We start from the raw sequence: 18,975 nt of genomic DNA, 5'->3' as shown, positions 1-18,975 counted from the left end.
ATGAACACACAGAGAGAGAGAGAGAGAGAGAGAGAGAGAGAGAGAGAGAGAGAGATGAACACACAGAGAGAGAGAGGGAGATGAACAGAGAGAGAGGAGAGAGAGATGAACACAGAGAGAGAGAGAGAGAGAGAGAGAGAGAGAGAGAGAGAGAGAGAGAGAGAGAGAGAGATGAACAGAGAGAGAGAGAGATTAACAGAGAGAGAGAGAGATGAACACAGAGAGAGAGATGAACACAGAGAAAGAGAGATGAACACAGAGAAAGAGAGATGAACACAGAGAGAGAGATGAACACAGGAGAGATGAACACAGAGAGAGAGAGATGAACACAGAGAAAGAGGATGAACACAGAGAGAGAGAGAGATGAACACAGAGAGAGAGATGAACACAGAGAAAGAGAGATGAACACAGAGAAAGAGAGGGGGAGATGAACACAGAGAGAGAGAGAGGGAGATGAACACAGAGAAAGAGAGGGGGAGATGAACACACAGAGAGAGAGAGAGAGAGGGAGATGAACACACACAGAGAGAGAGAGGGAGATGAACAGAGAGAGAGAGAGGGGGAGATGAACACACAGAGAGAGAGAGGGAGATGAACAGAGAGAGAGAGAGGGGGAGATGAACACAGGGCACTGCGTTCATCCACCTCTGGCCTGCTCGCCTCCCTACCACTGAGGAAGTACAGTTCCCGCTCAGCCCAGTCAAAACTGTTCGCTGCTCTGGCTCCCCAATGGTGGAACACACTCCCTCACGACGCCAGGACAGCGGAGTCAATCACCACCTTCCGGAGACACCTGAAACCCCACCTCTTTAAGGAATACCTAGGATAGGATAAAGTAATCCTTCTCACCCCCCTTAAAAGATTTAGATGCACTATTGTAAAGTGGCTGTTCCACTGGATGTCATAAGGTGAATGCACCAATTTGTAAGTCGCTCTGGATAAGAGCGTCTGCTAAATGACTTAAATGTAAATGTAAATGTAAACACAGAGAAAGAGAGGGGGAGATGAACACACAGAGAGAGAGAGAGGGAGATGAACACACACAGAGAGAGAGAGGGAGATGAACAGAGAGAGGGAGATGAACACAGAGAGAGAGAGGGGGAGATGAACACACACAGAGAGAGAGAGGGAGATGAACAGAGAGAGGGGGAGATGAACACAGAGAAAGAGAGGGGAGATGAACAGAGAGAGAGAGAGAGAGGAGAGAGAGAGATGAACACAGAGAAAGAGAGGGGAGATGAACAGAGAGAGAGAGAGAGAGAGATGAACACAGAGAGAGAGAGAGAGAGAGAGAGGAGAGGGAGATGAACACAGAGAAAGAGAGGGGGAGATGAACATAGAGAGAGAGATTGGGAGATGAACACACACAGAGAGAGAGTGAGATGAACAGAGAGAGAGAGGGGGAGATGAACACAGAGAAAGAGAGGGGGAGATGAACACAGAGAGAGAGAGAGAGAGGGAGATGAACATAGAGAGAGAGATTGGGAGATGAACACACACAGAAAGAGAGAGAAGGAGATGAACAGAGAGAGAGGGAAATTAACAGAGAGAGAGAGAGGAGATGAACAGAGAGAGAGAGAGGGGGAGATGAACACACAGAGAGAGAGAGAGAGAGAGAGAGAGAGAGAGAGAGGGAGATGAACAGAGAGAGAGAGAGAGGGGAGATGAACAGAGAGAGAGAGAGAGAGGGAGATGAACAGAGAGAGAGAGAGAGAGAGAGATGAACACAGAGAGAGAGAGAGGGAGATGAACAGAGAGAGAGAGAGAGATGAACAGAGAGAGAGAGAGAGAGAGGGAGATGAACAGAGAGAGGGAGATGAACAGAGAGAGAGAGGAGGGAGATGAACAGAGAGAGAGAGAGATGAACACAGAGAGAGAGAGAGAGAGAGAGAGAGAGAGAGAGAGAGAGAGAGAGAGAGAGAGAGAGAGAGAGAGAACACACACAGAGAGAGGGGGAGATGAACAGAGAGAGAGAGAGAGGGAGATGAACAGAGAGAGAGGGAGATGAACAGAGAGAGAGGGAGATGAACAGAGAGAGAGGGAGATGAACAGAGAGAGAGAGAGAGAGATGAACACAGAGAGAGATAATAGGTATAATGCAAGTGAAGTGAAGATTGGTTAGAAAAAGATGGAGAACAGAGGAAGGGAGAGAGAAAGAGAAAGGAACACAGAGAGAGAGGGGGAGAACAGAGGAAGAGGAAGGAACACACAGAGAGAGGGGAGAACAGAGGAAGAGGAAGGAACACAGAGAGAGAGAGAGAGGGGGAGAACAGAGGAAGAGGAAGGAACACAGAGAGAGAGGGGGAGAACAGAGGAAGAGGAAGAACACAGAGAGAGAGGGGAGAACAGAGGAAGAGGAAGGAACACAGAGAGAGAGGGGGAGAACAGAGGAAGAGGAAGGAACACAGAGAGAGAGGGGGAGAACAGAGGAAGAGGAAGGAACACAGAGAGAGAGGGGGAGAACAGAGGAAGAGGAAGGAACACAGAGAGAGAGGGGGAGAACAGAGGAAGAGGAAGAACACAGAGAGGGGGGGGAGATCAGAGGAAGAGGAAGAACACAGAGAGAGAGGGGAGAACAGAGGAAGAGGAAGGAACACAGAGAGAGAGGGGGAGAACAGAGGAAGAGGAAGAACACAGAGAGAGAGGGGGAGATCAGAGGAAGAGGAAGAACACAGAGAGAGAGAGGGAGAACAGAGGAAGAGGAAGGAACACAGAGAGAGGGGGAGAACAGAGGAAGAGGAAGAACACAGAGAGAGAGGGGGGAACAGATGAAGAGGAAGGAACACAGAGAGAGAGGAGAGGGAGAACAGAGGAAGAGGAAGGAACACAGAGAGAGAGGGGAGAACAGAGGAAGAGGAAGGAACACAGAGAGAGAGGGGAGAACAGAGGAAGAGGAAGGAACACACAGAGAGAGAGAGGGGGAGAACAGAGGAAGAGGAAGGAACACAGAGAGCGATAGAGAGAGAGAGAGAGAAGAATTATGAAGAGAGAAGAGATTGTCGATCAGAGTCGTCATGATTTGAGCTCTCTCTGCTGAGAGGGAGACCAATGAGCCTGTTACACACACACACACACACACACACACACACACACACACACACACACACACACACACACACACACACACACACACACACACACACACACACACACACACACACACACACACACAGACAGAACACCAGTGACCCCCGCAGGCCAGACCCTGCTGCTGCACCCTGCTACTCACTCCACTCAGGCATGTTGTTATTGGTCTGACTGGCTGGCATCGTGGCCAAGCAGGAGATGAGACTGTTCGGAGTATCGACCTGGTCTAGCTGTCTTACTGGGAGGAGTCTGTCCTTCTCTCTCTCTTTTATCCCTCCATCCCTCTGTTTCTCTCTCTCTTTTAGGTTTCCTCTTAACATCTTTTATCTCTCCCTCCATATTCTCTCCCTCTCTCTGACCCTCTCTCTCTCTCTCTCTGTCCCCCTCTCTGACCCGCTCTCTCTCTCTCTGTCCCTCTCTCTGACCCGCTCTCTCTCTCTCTCTGTCCCTCTCTCCCGCTCTCTGTCTCTGTCCCTCTCTTCTCTCTCTCTGTCCTATCTCTCTCTCTGTCTCTGTCCCCCTCTCTGTCTCTGTCTCTTCTCTGTCTCTCTGTCTCTCTCTCTGTCCCCCTCTCTCTCTGTCTCTGTCTCTCTCTCTGTCTCTCTCTCTCTGTCTCTCTCTGATGCTCTCTCTATCTGTCCCCTCTCTCTCTCTCTCTGATGCTCTCTCTCTCTCTCTGTCCCCTCTCTCTCTGTCCCCCTCTCTCTCTCTGTCCCTCTCTCTCTCTCTGTCCCCTCTCTCTCTCTCTCTCTCTGATGCTCTCTCTCTGTCTCTCTCTCTCTCTCTCTCTCTCTCTCTCTCTGATCTCTCTCTCTCTCTCTGATGCTCTCTCTCTCTCTCTGATCTCTCTCTCTCTCTCTCTCTCTCTCTCTCTCTCTCTCTCTCTCTCTCTCTCTGCTCTCTCTCTCTCTCTCTCTCTCTCTCTCTCTCTCTCTCTCTCTCTCTCTCTCTCTCTCTCTCTCTCTCTCTCTCTCTCTCTCAATTCAATTCAATTCAATTCAATTCAATTCAAGGGCTTTATTGGCATGGGAAGCCAAAGCAAGTGAGGTAGATAATATACAAAGTGAAATAAACAATAAAAATTAACAGTAAACATTACACACACAGAAGTTTCAAAACAATAAAGATATTACAAATGTCATATTATATATATATATATACAGTGTTGTAACAATGTTAAAGGACACAAGATAAAATAAATTAGCATAAATATGGGTTGTATTTACAATGGTGTTTGTTCTTCACTGGTTGCCCTTTTCTCGTGGCAACAGGTCACAAATCTTCCTGCTGTGATGTCACACTGTGGTATTTCACCCAGTAGATATGGGAGTTTATTAAAATTGAAATTGTTTTCAAATTCTTTGTCGGTCTGTGTAATCTGAGGGAAATATGTGTCTCTAATATGGTCATACATTTGGGCAGGAGGTTAGGAAGTGCAGCTCAGTTTCCACCTCATTTTGTGGGCAGTGAGCACATAGCCTGTCTTCTCTTGAGAGCCATGTCTGCCTATGGCGGCCTTTCTCAATAGCAAGGCTATGCTCACTGAGTCTGTACATAGTCAAAGCTTTCCTTAAGTTTGGGTCAGTCACAGTGGTCAGGTATTCTGCCGCTGTGTACTCTCTGTGTAGGGCCAAATAGCATTCTAGTTTGCTCTGTTTTTTTGGTAAATTATTTCCTGTGTGTGAAGTAATTATCTTTTTGTTTTCTCATGATTTGGTTGGGTCTAATTGTGCTGCTGTCCTGGGGCTCTGTAGGCTGTGTTTGTGTTTGTGAACAGAGCCCCAGGACCAGCTTGCTTAGGGGACTCTTCTCCAGGTTCATCTCTCTGTAGGTGATGGCTTTGTTATGGAAGGTTTGGGAATCGCTTCCTTTTAGGTGGTTGTAGAATTTAACGTCTCTTTTCTGGATTTTGATAATTAGTGGGTATCGGCCTAATTCTGCTCTGCATGCATTATTTGGTGTTTTACATTGTACACGGAGGATATTTTTGCAGAATTCTGCATGCAGAGTCTCAATTTGGTGTTTGTCCCATTTTGTGAAGTCTTGGTTGGTGAGCGGACCCCAGACCTCACAACCATAAAGGGCAATGGGCTCTATGACTGATTCAAGTATTTTTAGCCAGATCCTAATTGGTATGTTGAATTTTATGTTCCTTTTGATGGCATAGAATGCCCTTCTTGCCTTGTCTCTCAGATCGTTCACAGCTTTGTGGAAGTTACCTGTGGCGCTGATGTTTAGGCCAAGGTATGTATAGTTTTTTGTGTGCTCTAGGGCAACAGTGTCTAGATAGAATTTGTATTTGTGGTCCTGGTGACTGGACCTTTTTTGGAACACCATTATTTTGGTCTTACTGAGATTTACTGTCAGGGCCCAGGTCTGACAGAATCTGTGCATAAGATCTAGGTGCTGCTGTAGGCCTTCCTTGGTTGGTGACAGAAGCACCAGATCATCAGCAAACAGTAGACATTTGACTTTGGATTCTAGTAGGGTGAGGCCGGGTGCTGCAGACTTTTCTAGTGCCCGCGCCAATTGTTGATATATGTTGAAGAGGGTGGGGCTTAAGCTGCATCCCTGTCTAACCCCACGACCCTGTGTGAAGAAATGTGTGTCTTTTTTTTGCCTACTTTAACCGCACACTTGTTGTTTGTCTACATGGATTTTATAATGTCATATGTTTTACCCCCCAACACCACTTTCCATCAGTTTGTATAGCAGACCCTCATGCCAAATTGAGTCAAAAGCTTTATTGAAATCAACAAAGCATGAGAAGACTTTGCCTTCGTTTCGGTTATTCAATTAGGGTGTGCAGGGTGAATACATGGTCTGTTGTACGGTTATTTCGTAATAAGCCAATTTAACATTTGCTGAGTATATTGTTTTCACTGAGGAAATATACGAGTCTGCTGTTAATGATAATGCAGAGGATTTTCCCAAGGTTACTGTTTTGGACATTTGGATCCACTTTTGTGTATTGGGGTGATCAGTCCTTGGTTCCAAATATTGGGGAAGATGCCAGAGCTAAGGATGATGTTAAAGAGTTTTAGTATAGCCAATTGGAATTTGTTGTCTGTATATTTGATCATTTCATTGAGGATACCATCAACACCACAGGTCTTTTTTGGGTTGGAGGGTTTTTATTTTGTCCTGTAGCTCATTCAATGTAATTGGAGAATCCAGTGTGTTCTGGTAGTCTTTAATAGTTGATTCTAAGATCTGTATTTGATCATGTATATGTTTTGGCTCTTTATTCTTTGTTATAGAGCCAAAAAGATTGGAGAAGTGGTTTACCCATACATCTCCATTTTGGATAGATAATTCTTCGTGTTGTTGTTTGTTTAGTGTTTTCCAATTTTCCCAGAAGTGGTTAGAGTCTATGGATTCTTCAATTGCATTGAGCTGATTTCTGACATGCTGTTCCTTCTTTTTCCGTAGTGTGTTTCTGTATTGTTTTAGTGATTCACCATAGTGAAGGCGTAGACTCAGGTTTTCCGGGTCTCTATGTTTTTGGTTGGACAGGTTTCTCAATTTCTTTCTTAGATTGTTGCATTCCTCATCAAACCATTTGTCATTATTGTTCATTTTCTTCGGTTTTCTATTTGAGATTTTTAGATTTGATAGGGAAGCTGAGAGGTCAAATATACTGTTAAGATTTTATACTGCCAAGTTTACACCTTCACTATTACAGTGGAAATTGTCTAAAAGGGATTGAATTTGTTGTTGCCTAATTGTTTTTTGGTAGGTTTCCAAACTGCATTCCTTCCATCTATAGCATTTCTTAATGTTACTCAGTTCCTTTGGCTTTGATGCCTCATGATTGAGTATTGCTCTGTTTCAGTAGACTGTGATTTTGCTGTGGTCTGATAGGGGTGTTAGTGGACTGACTGTGAACGCTCTGAGAGATTCTGGGTTGAGGTCAGTGATAAAGTTGTCTACAGTACTACTGCCAAGAGATGAGCTATAGGTGTACCTACCATAGGAGTCCCCTCGAAGCCTACCGTTGACTATGTACATACCCAGCGTGCGACAGAGCTGCAGGAGTTGTGACCCGTTTTTGTTGGTTATGTTGTCATAGTTGTGCCTAGGGGGGCATATGTGGGAGGGGATGCTGTCACCTCCAGGCAGGTGTTTGTCCCGCTGTGTGCTGAGGGTGTCAGGTTCTTGTCCGGTTCTGACATTTTGGTCTCCTCTCTCTCTCTCTCTCTCTCTGTCTCTGTCTGTCTCTCTGTCTGTCCGTCCGTCCGTCCGTCCGTCCGTCCGTCCGTCCTTTCTTTCTTTCTTTCTTTCTTTCTTTCTTTCTTTCTTTCTTTCTTTCTTTCTTTCTTTCTTTCTTTCTTAAAACAACAGTAAATAAAACCCCATTCATTCTAGTCCGTTGTTGACACCAAGCAGTGGTGAATGATGGGCGTTCTGTCCCCAAACAATGTACTGAATGAACCTGTAATAGATTCCTGAGCGGGCTCGTCTAATTGGTCAGTTGGGGGTATAATGGTGTTCCAGAGTGCTGTTTCATCCTTTTACAGATTAGCATGCGGCTAAGTGGAGGAAGTAGCTCTTTATATGCTAATGAGGGTGTAATGTATGCACATACCCATACTGCACTGGGAGGGGATGAGAGGACTACCCATACTGCACTCAGAGGGGATGAGAGGACTCAGGGTGGGCTAGGACTACTCATACTGCACTGGGAGGGGATGAGAGGACTCAGGGTGGGCTAGGACTACCCATACTGCACTGGGTGGGGATGAGAGGACTCAGGGTGGTCTAGGACTACCCATACTGCACTGGGAGGGGATGAGAGGACTCAGGGTGGTCTAGGACTACCCATACTGCACTGGGAGGGGATGAGAGGACTCAGGGTGGGCTAGGACTACCCATACTGCACTGGGAGGGGATGAGAGGACTCAGGGTGGGCTAGGACTACCCATACTGCACTGGGAGGGGATGAGAGGACTCAGGGTGGGCTAGGACTACCCATACTGCACTGGGTGGGGATGAGAGTGAGGGGTTAGCTAGCATCCTATGACGGTGCCACGTTGAAAGTCACTCGAGCTCTTCAGTAAGGCCATTCTACTGCCAATGTTTGTCTATGGAGATTGCATGGCGGTGTGCTCAATTGTATACACCTGTCAGCAACTGGTGTGGCTGAAATTGCCGAATCCACTCCTTTGAAGGGGTGTCCACACACTGCTGTATATATAGTGTATCCTGCTGTGTCTGTTTACACGGGCTTCCTGGGATAATCCTTTACACAGGTTCCTGGGATAATTAATCTGTCATTGTATTGTAGGTTTTAAAGTAGCTGGTTACTTCTGTCTTCAGCTTTCTCTGAAAAGCGCCACACCAGCGTTTACTCGTTGATTTGATTGCTTGACCAGCTGATTGATTGATTATCCCACCAATAAAAACTCACTGATCTCCCTCCCTCCCTCCCTCTCTCTCTCTCTTTAGGAACAAGGTGTGGTGGGAATGTCACGGCAGCCCGGTGCTGTCCCTCCCCCTCACCCTGCCGGGGGTGTGGCCTCGGGCGCGGGGCCCAATCAGGGCGCAGGGGCCCCTCCCGGTTACCTGGGCAACCAGCAGCAGGCGGCCATTATGAAACAGATGATGGTGATGGAGCAGGAGAAGAGAGTTCAGCTCCACATGATGGAACAACAGAAACAACAGCTACTGAGAGAACAGAGACAGCAGCAACAACAGATACTATTGGCTGAACAGGTGAGAGGAGGGAGGAGACAGAACAGAGACAGCAGCAACAACAGATACTATTGGCTGAACAGGTGAGAGGAGGGAGGAGACAGAACAGAGACAGCAGCAACAACAGCTACTATTGGCTGAACAGGTGAGAGGAGGGAGGAGACAGAACAGAGACAGCAGCAACAACAGATACTATTGGCTGAACAGGTGAGAGGAGGGAGGAGACAGAACAGAGACAGCAGCAACAACAGATACTATTGGCTGAACAGGTGAGAGGAGGAGGAGACAGAACAGAGACAGCAGCAACAACAGATACTATTGGCTGAACAGGTGAGAGGAGGAGGAGACAGAACAGAGACAGCAGCAACAACAGATACTATTGGCTGAACAGGTGAGAGGAGGGAGGAGACAGAACAGAGACAGCAGCAACAACAGATACTATTGGCTGAACAGGTGAGAGGAGGAGGAGACAGAACAGAGACAGCAGCAACAACAGATACTATTGGCTGAACAGGTGAGAGGAGGGAGGAGACAGAACAGAGACAGCAGCAACAACAGATACTATTGGCTGAACAGGTGAGAGGAGGGAGGAGACAGAACAGAGACAGCAGCAACAACAGATACTATTGGCTGAACAGGTGAGAGGAGGGAGGAGACAGAACAGAGACAGCAGCAACAACAGATACTATTGGCTGAACAGGTGAGAGGAGGGAGGAGACAGAACAGAGACAGCAGCAACAACAGATACTATTGGCTGAACAGGTGAGAGGAGGGAGGAGACAGAACAGAGACAGCAGCAACAACAGATACTATTGGCTGAACAGGTGAGAGGAGGGAGGAGACAGAACAGAGACAGCAGCAACAACAGATACTATTGGCTGAACAGGTGAGAGGAGGGAGGAGACAGAACAGAGACAGCAGCAACAACAGATACTATTGGCTGAACAGGTGAGAGGAGGGAGGAGACAGAACAGAGACAGCAGCAACAACAGATACTATTGGCTGAACAGGTGAGAGGAGGGAGGAGACAGAACAGAGACAGCAGCAACAACAGCTACTATTGGCTGAACAGGTGAGAGGTGGGAGGAGACAGAACAGAGACAGCAGCAACAACAGATACTATTGGCTGAACAGGTGAGAGGAGGGAGGAGACAGAACAGAGACAGCAGCAACAACAGCTACTATTGGCTGAACAGGTGAGAGGAGGGAGGAGACAGAACAGAGACAGCAGCTACTATTGGCTGAACAGGTGAGAGGAGGGAGGAGACAGAACAGAGACAGCAGCAACAACAGCTACTATTGGATGAACAGGTGAGAGGAGGGAGGAGACAGAACAGAGACAGCAGCAACAACAGCTACTATTGGCTGAACAGGTGGGAGGAGGGAGGAGACAGAACAGAGACAGCAGCAACAACAGATACTATTGGCTGAACAGGTGAGAGGAGACAGAACAGAGACAGCAGCAACAACAGCTACTATTGGCTGAACAGGTGAGAGGAGGGAGGAGACAGAACAGAGACAGCAGCAACAACAGATACTATTGGCTGAACAGGTGAGAGGAGGGAGGAGACAGAACAGAGACAGCAGCAACAACAGATACTATTGGCTGAACAGGTGAGAGGAGGGAGGAGACAGAACAGAGACAGCAGCAACAACAGATACTATTGGCTGAACAGGTGAGAGGAGGGAGGAGACAGAACAGAGACAGCAGCAACAACAGATACTATTGGCTGAACAGGTGAGAGGAGGGAGGAGACAGAACAGAGACAGCAGCAACAACAGATACTATTGGCTGAACAGGTGAGAGGAGGGAGGAGGAACAGAGACAGAACAGAGACAGCAGCAACAACAGATACTATTGGCTGAACAGGTGAGAGGAGGGAGGAGACAGAACAGAGAGGAGGTAGCAACAACAGATACTATTGGCTGAACAGGTGAACAGAACAGAGAGGGAGGGAGGAGACAGGGCAAGACAGGGAACAGAGGACAGGAGAGGAGAGGAGGGAGGGAGGGACAGGGAGGGAGGGAGAACAGGAGGGAGGGAGGGGAGGGAGGGACAGAACAGAGACAGGGAGGGAGGGAGGGACAGGAGGGAGAGGGAGGGAGGGACAGAACAGGTGGAGGGAGGGAGGGACAGAACAGAGAGGGGGTGAGGGAGGGAGGGACAGAACAGAGAGGAGGAGGGAGGGGACTGAACAGAGAGAGGGAGGGAGGGACAGAACAGAGACAGCAGCAACAACAGAGGGACTATTGGCAGAACAGGAGGAGGGAGGAGGAGGGAGGGAGGGACAGAACAGAGAGGACTATTGGCTGAGGAGGGAGGAGACAGAACAGAGACAGCAGCAACAGGGAGGACTATTGGCAGAACAGGTGAGGGAGGAGGGAGGAGGGACAGAACAGAACAGAGGAGGCTAGAGGGAGAGGAGGGAGGAGACAGAACAGAGACAGCAGCAACAACAGATACTATTGGCTGAACAGGTGAGAGGGAGAGGAGGAGGGGGAGGGAACAGAGACAGAACAACAGAACTATTGGCTGAACAGGTGAGAGGAGGGAGGGGACAGAACAGAGAGGAGGGAGAACAACAGATACTATTGGCAGAACAGGTGAGGAGGGAGGGAGAGGGACAGAACAGAGAGGAGGGAGCAGAACAGACAGAGGGACTATTGGCTGAACAGGTGAGAGGAGGGAGGGAGACAGAACAGAGAGGAGGGAGGGAGGGACAGAACAGAGGAGGGAGGGAGGGACAGAACAGAGAGGGAGGGAGGAGGGACAGAACAGAGAGGAGGGAAGAGGGACAGAACAGAGGGAGGGAGGGAGGGAGGACAGAACAGGTGAGGAGGAGGGAGGGAGGGAGACAGAACAGAAGAGCAGGGAGGGAGGGACAGAACAGAGGGAGGGACAGAACAGAGAGGGGAGGGAGGGAGGGAGGGAGAGGGGGACAGAACAGAGAGGAGGGAAGGAGGGACAGAACAGAGGGAGGGAGGGAGGGAGGGAAGAGGGACAGAACAGGAGGAGGGAGGGAGGGACAGAACAGAGAGGAGGGGAGGAGGGAGGGAGAACAGGAGAGGAGGGAGGGAGGGACAGAACAGAGAGGAGGGAGGAGGGACAGGAGGGACAGAACAGAGAGGAGGGAGGGGGGACAGAACAGAGAGGAGGGAGGGAGAACAGAGGGAGGGAACAGAGGGAGGAGGGAGGGGGACAGAACAGAGAGGAGGGAGGAGGGACAGAACAGAGAGGAGGGAGGAGGGACAGAACAGAGAGGAGGGACAGAACAGAGAGGAGGGAGGAGGGACAGAACAGAGAGGAGGGAAGAGGGAGGGAGAACAGAGAGGAGGGAGGGAGGGACAGAACAGAGAGGAGGGAGACACAGGAGAGGGAGGGAGGGGGACAGAACAGAGAGGAGGGACAGAGGGACAGAACAGAGAGGAGGGAAGAGGGACAGAACAGAGAGGAGGGAAGGAGGGACAGAACAGAGAGGAGGGAAGAGGGACAGAACAGAGAGGAGGAGCAGGTGGATGTGGGGACATGAGTCACAGTCTCTCCCCGTTTGTCAGTTTTGCAAATTAAACACCAAAGTGTCTCCTCTTCATCTGTCATTTACACACACACATCACACACACACACCATCACACACACACACCATCACACACACACACCATCACACACACACACCATCACAGGGACACACATCACACACACACACCATCACACACACACACCATCACACACACACACCATCACACACACACAGGACACACACATCACACACACACCATCACACACACACACACACACACAGACACACACAGTCACACACACACACCATCACACACACACACAGACACATCACACACACACACTGTCACACACACACCATCACAGACACACCAGACACACACACCATCACAGACACACCATCACACACACACCATCACAGACACACCATCACAGACACACCATCACAGAACACCATCACACACACACACCATCACAGACACACAGTCACACACACACCATCACAGACACACCCCATCACAGACACACACAGTCACACACACACCATCACCACCATCACAGACACACCCCATCACAGACACACACCATCACAGACACACAGTCACACACACACCACACAGACACAGGGACCATCACAGACACAGATCACAGGACAGAGGAAGGACAGACACACAGGACCGTCAGGGGACACACACATTTATAATCAGCTCTCGTGTTTACTAACATCCCCCTCTACACTAACCCCCTCCCGATGCTTTAGGATTCCTTTGATGTCCTCAGAGTGTGTGCGTGTGCGTGTGCGTGTGCGTGTGCGTATGTGTGCGTGTGCGTGTGCGTGTGCGTGTGTGTGTGTGTGTGTGTGTGTGTGTGTGTGTGTGTGTGTGTGTGTGTGTGTGTGTGTGTGTGTATGAGTGTGTGTACACAACACCTGCTGTGATAATTTTGTCTTCTACTTTGATTTTTCCCTCTGTGGTTAACCTGTTGTTAACCTGTTCTGAACTCCCGAGGTCAAAACACACACACACACACACACACAGCAAGTAGATTGTAATTGGCACAACACAACAAGCATACTGCAGTCCAGGAACAGTCTCCTGATGTTCTCTCTCTGTACCTGCTGTGTTCTAAATGAACATACTACGTTATATTAGATTACTAACACTACAGACTATAGATATATATACTGATTACAACACTACAGACTATATATACTATATACACTGATTACTAATATACTACAGACTATAGATATATATACTGATTACAACACTACAGACAGACTGATTAGAACACTATATATATATACTGATTACTAACACTACAGACTATAGATATATATATATACTGATTACTAACACTATAGATATATATACTGATTACTAACACTACAGACTATAGATATATATATATACTGATTACTAACACTACAGACTAGATATATATACTGATTACTAACACACTACAGACTATAGATATATATACTGATTACTAACACTATAGATATATATACTGATTACTAACACTACAGACTATAGATATATATACTGATTACTAACACTATAGACAGATATACTGATTACTAACACTACAGACTATAGATATATATACTGATTACTAACACTACAGACTATAGATATATATACTGATTACTAACACTACAGACTATAGATATATATACTGATTACTATTACTAACACTACAGACTATAGATATATATACTGATTACTAACACTACAGACTATAGATATATATACTGATTACTAACACTATAGACTATAGATATATATACTGATTACAACACTATAGATAGACATATACTGATTACTAACACTACAGACTATAGATATATATACTGATTACTAACACTACAGACTATAGATATATATACTGATTACTAACACTATAGATATATATATACTGATTACTAACACTAGACATTAGATATATATACTGATTACAACACTACAGATAGATATATATACTGATTACTAGACTACAGACTATAGATATAATATACTGATTACTGATTACTAACACTATAGACTGATTAGATATATATACTGATTACTAACACTACCTATAGATATATATACTGATTACAACACTACAGACTATAGATATATATACTGATTACTAACACTATAGACTATAGACATATATACTGATTACTAACACTACAGACTATAGATATATATACTGATTACTAACACTACAGACTATCACAGATATATATATATACTGATTATTAACACTACAGATATATATACATTACTAACACTATAGACTATAGATATATATACTGATTACTAACACTATAGATATATACACTGATTACTAACACTACATTACTAACACTACAGACCATCACTACAGACACTATAGATATATATACTGATTACTAACACTACAGACTATCTGATTACTAACACTACACCATAGATATATATACTGATTACTAACACACAGACTATAGATATATATACTGATTACTAACACACTATAGATACTGTATATACTGATATACACCATCTACAGACTATACATATATATACTGATTACTAACACACAGACTATAGATATATACTGATTACTAACACTACAGACTATAGATATATATACTGATTACTAACACTACAGACTATAGATATATATACTGATTACTAACACTACAGACTATAGATATATATACTGATTACTAACACTATAGACTATAGATATATATACTGATTACTAACACTATAGATATATACACTGATTACTAACACTACAGACTATAGATATATATACTGATTACTAACACTATAGACTATAGATATATATACTGATTACTAACACTATAGATATATATACACTGATTACTAACACTACAGACTATAGATATATATACTGATTACTAACACTACAGACTATAGATATATATACTGATTACTAACACTATAGACTATAGATATATATACTGATTACTAACACTATAGACTATAGATATATATACTGATTACTAACACTACAGACTATAGATATATATACTGATTACTAACACTATAGACTATAGTTATATATACTGATTACTAACACTATAGACTATAGATATATATACTGATTACTAACACTACAGACTATAGATATATATACTGATTACAACACTATAGATATATATACTGATTACTAACACTATAGAATATAGATATATATACTGATTACTAACACTATAGATATATATACTGATTACTAACACTATAGTTATATATACTGATTACTAACACTATAGATATATATACTGATTACTAACACTATAGACATAGATATATATACTGATTACTAACACTATAGATATATAGATTACAACACTACATTATATATACTGAATACTAACACTACAGACTATAGATATACATACTGATTACTAACACTATAGACATATATACTGATTACTAACACTACAGACTATAGATATATATACTGATTACTAACACTACAGACTATAGATATATATACAGTGATTACTAACACTACTATAGATATATATACTGATTATTAACACTACAGACTATAGATATATATACTGATTACTAACACTATAGACTATAGATATATATACTGATTATTAACACTACAGACTATAGATATATATACTGATTACTAACACTATAGACTATAGATATATATACCTTACTAACACTATAGACTATAGATATATATACTGATTACTAACACTACAGACTATAGATATATATACTGATTACTAACACTATAGTTATATATACTGATTACTAACACTACAGACTATAGATATATATACTGATTACTAACACTACAGACTATAGATATATATACTGATTACTAACACTACAGACTATAGATATATATACTGATTACTAACACTACAGACTATAGATATATATACTGATTACTAACACTATAGATATATATACTGATTACTAACACTACAGAATATAGATATATATACTGATTACTAACACTATAGTTATATATACTGATTACTAACACTATAGATATATATACTGATTACTAACACTACAGACTATAGATATATATACTGATTACTAACACTATAGATATATATACTGATTACTAACACTACAGAATATAGATATATATACTGATTACTAACACTATAGTTATATATACTGATTACTAACACTATAGACTATAGATATATATACTGATTACTAACACTACAGACTATAGATATATATACTGATTACTAACACTATAGACTATAGATATATATACTGATTACTAACACTATAGACTATAGATATATATACTGATTACTAACACTACAGACTATAGATATATATACTGATTACTAAGACTATAGATATATATACTGATTACTAACACTATAGATATATATATACTGATTACTAACACTACAGACTATAGATATATATACTGATTACTAACACTATAGATATATATACTGATTACTAACACTATAGATATATATACTGATTACTAACACTACAGACTATAGATATATATACTGATTACTAACACTACAGACTATAGATATATATACTGATTACTAACACTATGATTACTAACACTATAGATATATATACTGATTACTAACACTACAGACTATAGATATATATACTGATTACTAACACTACAGACTATAGATATATATACTGATTACTAACACTATAGACTATAGATATATATACTGATTACTAACACTACAGACTATAGATATATATACTGATTACTAACACTATAGACTATAGTTATATACTGATTACTAACACTATAGACTATAGATATATATACTGATTACTAACACTACAGACTATAGATATATATACTGATTATAACACTATAGATATATATACTGATTACTAACACTATAGACTATAGATATATATACTGATTACTAACACTATAGATATATATACTGATTACTAACACTATAGTTATATATACTGAATACTAACACTACAGACTATAGATATATATACTGATTACTAACACTATAGACATATATACTGATTACTACACTACAGACTATAGATATATATACTGATTACTAACACTACAGACTATAGATATATATACTGATTACTAACACTATAGACTATAGATATATATACTGATTACTAACACTACAGATATAGATATATATACTGATTACTAACACTATAGACTATAGATATATATACTGATTACTAACACTACAGACTATAGATATATATACTGATTACGAACACTACAGACTATAGATATATATACTGATTACTAACACTATAGTTATATATACTGATTACTAACACTACAGACTATAGATATATATACTGATTACTAACACTATAGATATATATACTGATTACTAACACTATAGATATATATACTGATTATTAACACTACAGACTATAGATATATATACTGATTACTAACACTACAGACTATAGATATATATACTGATTACGAACACTACAGACTATAGATATATATACTGATTACTAACACTATAGATATATATACTGATTACTAACACTACAGACTATAGATATATATACTGATTACTAACACTATAGACTATAGATATATATACTGATTATTAACACTACAGACTATAGATATATATACTGATTACTAACACTACAGACTATAGATATATATACTGATTACTAACACTACAGACTATAGATATATATACTGATTATTAACACTATAGACTATAGATATATATACTGATTATTAACACTACAGACTATAGATATATATACTGATTACTAACACTATAGATATATATACTGATTACTAACACTACAGACTATAGATATATATACTGATTACTAACACTACTGATTACTAACACTATAGATATATATACTGATTACTAACACTACAGACTATAGATATATATACTGATTACTAACACTATAGATATATATACTGATTACTAACACTACAGACTATAGATATATATAGATTACTAACACTACAGACTATAGATATATATACTGATTACTAACACTATAGACTATAGATATATATACTGATTACTAACACTACAGACTATAGATATATATACTGATTACTAACACTATAGACTATAGATATATATACTGATTACTAACACTATAGACTATAGATATATATACTGATTACTAACACTACAGACTATAGATATATATACTGATTACTAACACTATAGATATACTGATTATAACACTATAGATATATATACTGATTACTAACACTACAGACTATAGATATATATACTGATTACTAACACTATAGATATATATACTGATTACTAACACTATAGATATATATACTGATTACTAACACTACAGACTATTATATATACTGATTACTAACACTATAGACTATAGATATATATACTGATTACTAACACTATAGACTATAGATATATATACTGATTACTAACACTACAGACTATAGATATATATACTGATTACTAACACTACAGACTATAGATATATATACTGATTACTAACACTATAGACTATAGATATATATACTGATTACTAACACTAGATATATATACTGATTACTAACACTACAGACTATAGATATATATACTGATTACTAACACTACAGACTATAGATATATATACTGATTACTAACACTACAGACTATAGATATATATACTGATTACTAACACTATAGACTATAGATATATATA

The 18,975-nt window shown here is 41.7% G+C and overlaps 1 protein-coding gene across 15 annotated transcripts; it reads left to right on the top strand.

Annotated features, from left to right (window-relative positions):
- Positions 1–8,539: 8,539 nt before the first annotated feature.
- Positions 8,540–10,574, top strand: LOC127927156 (mastermind-like protein 3). Of its 15 annotated transcripts, none has more exons than XR_008126420.1 (5): positions 8,540–8,864; positions 8,927–9,050; positions 9,296–9,860; positions 9,923–9,977; positions 10,334–10,574. XR_008126420.1 is itself a non-coding variant. In XM_052513065.1 (2 exons), exons 1-2 carry the CDS (start codon positions 8,554–8,556, stop codon positions 10,273–10,275), a joined length of 315 nt encoding a protein of 104 aa, XP_052369025.1. In that variant the 5' UTR covers positions 8,540–8,553; the 3' UTR covers positions 10,276–10,574. The 15 variants fall into 15 exon arrangements, 1 of the variants encoding a protein (XP_052369025.1); XR_008126411.1 differs by having other exon boundaries at positions 9,923–10,216; positions 10,272–10,574; XR_008126412.1 differs by lacking the exon at positions 9,923–9,977 and adding an exon at positions 9,173–9,234 and having other exon boundaries at positions 9,296–9,791; positions 10,272–10,574.
- The last annotated feature ends 8,401 nt before the right edge of the window (positions 10,575–18,975 follow it).

Source organism: Oncorhynchus keta, unplaced genomic scaffold (genome assembly GCF_023373465.1).
Source record: "Oncorhynchus keta strain PuntledgeMale-10-30-2019 unplaced genomic scaffold, Oket_V2 Un_contig_9651_pilon_pilon, whole genome shotgun sequence".
Lineage (NCBI taxonomy): Eukaryota > Metazoa > Chordata > Actinopteri > Salmoniformes > Salmonidae > Oncorhynchus > Oncorhynchus keta.
The sequence above is the reverse complement of the archived record's forward strand: the minus strand, read 5'-3'. Positions and strand labels throughout refer to the sequence as shown.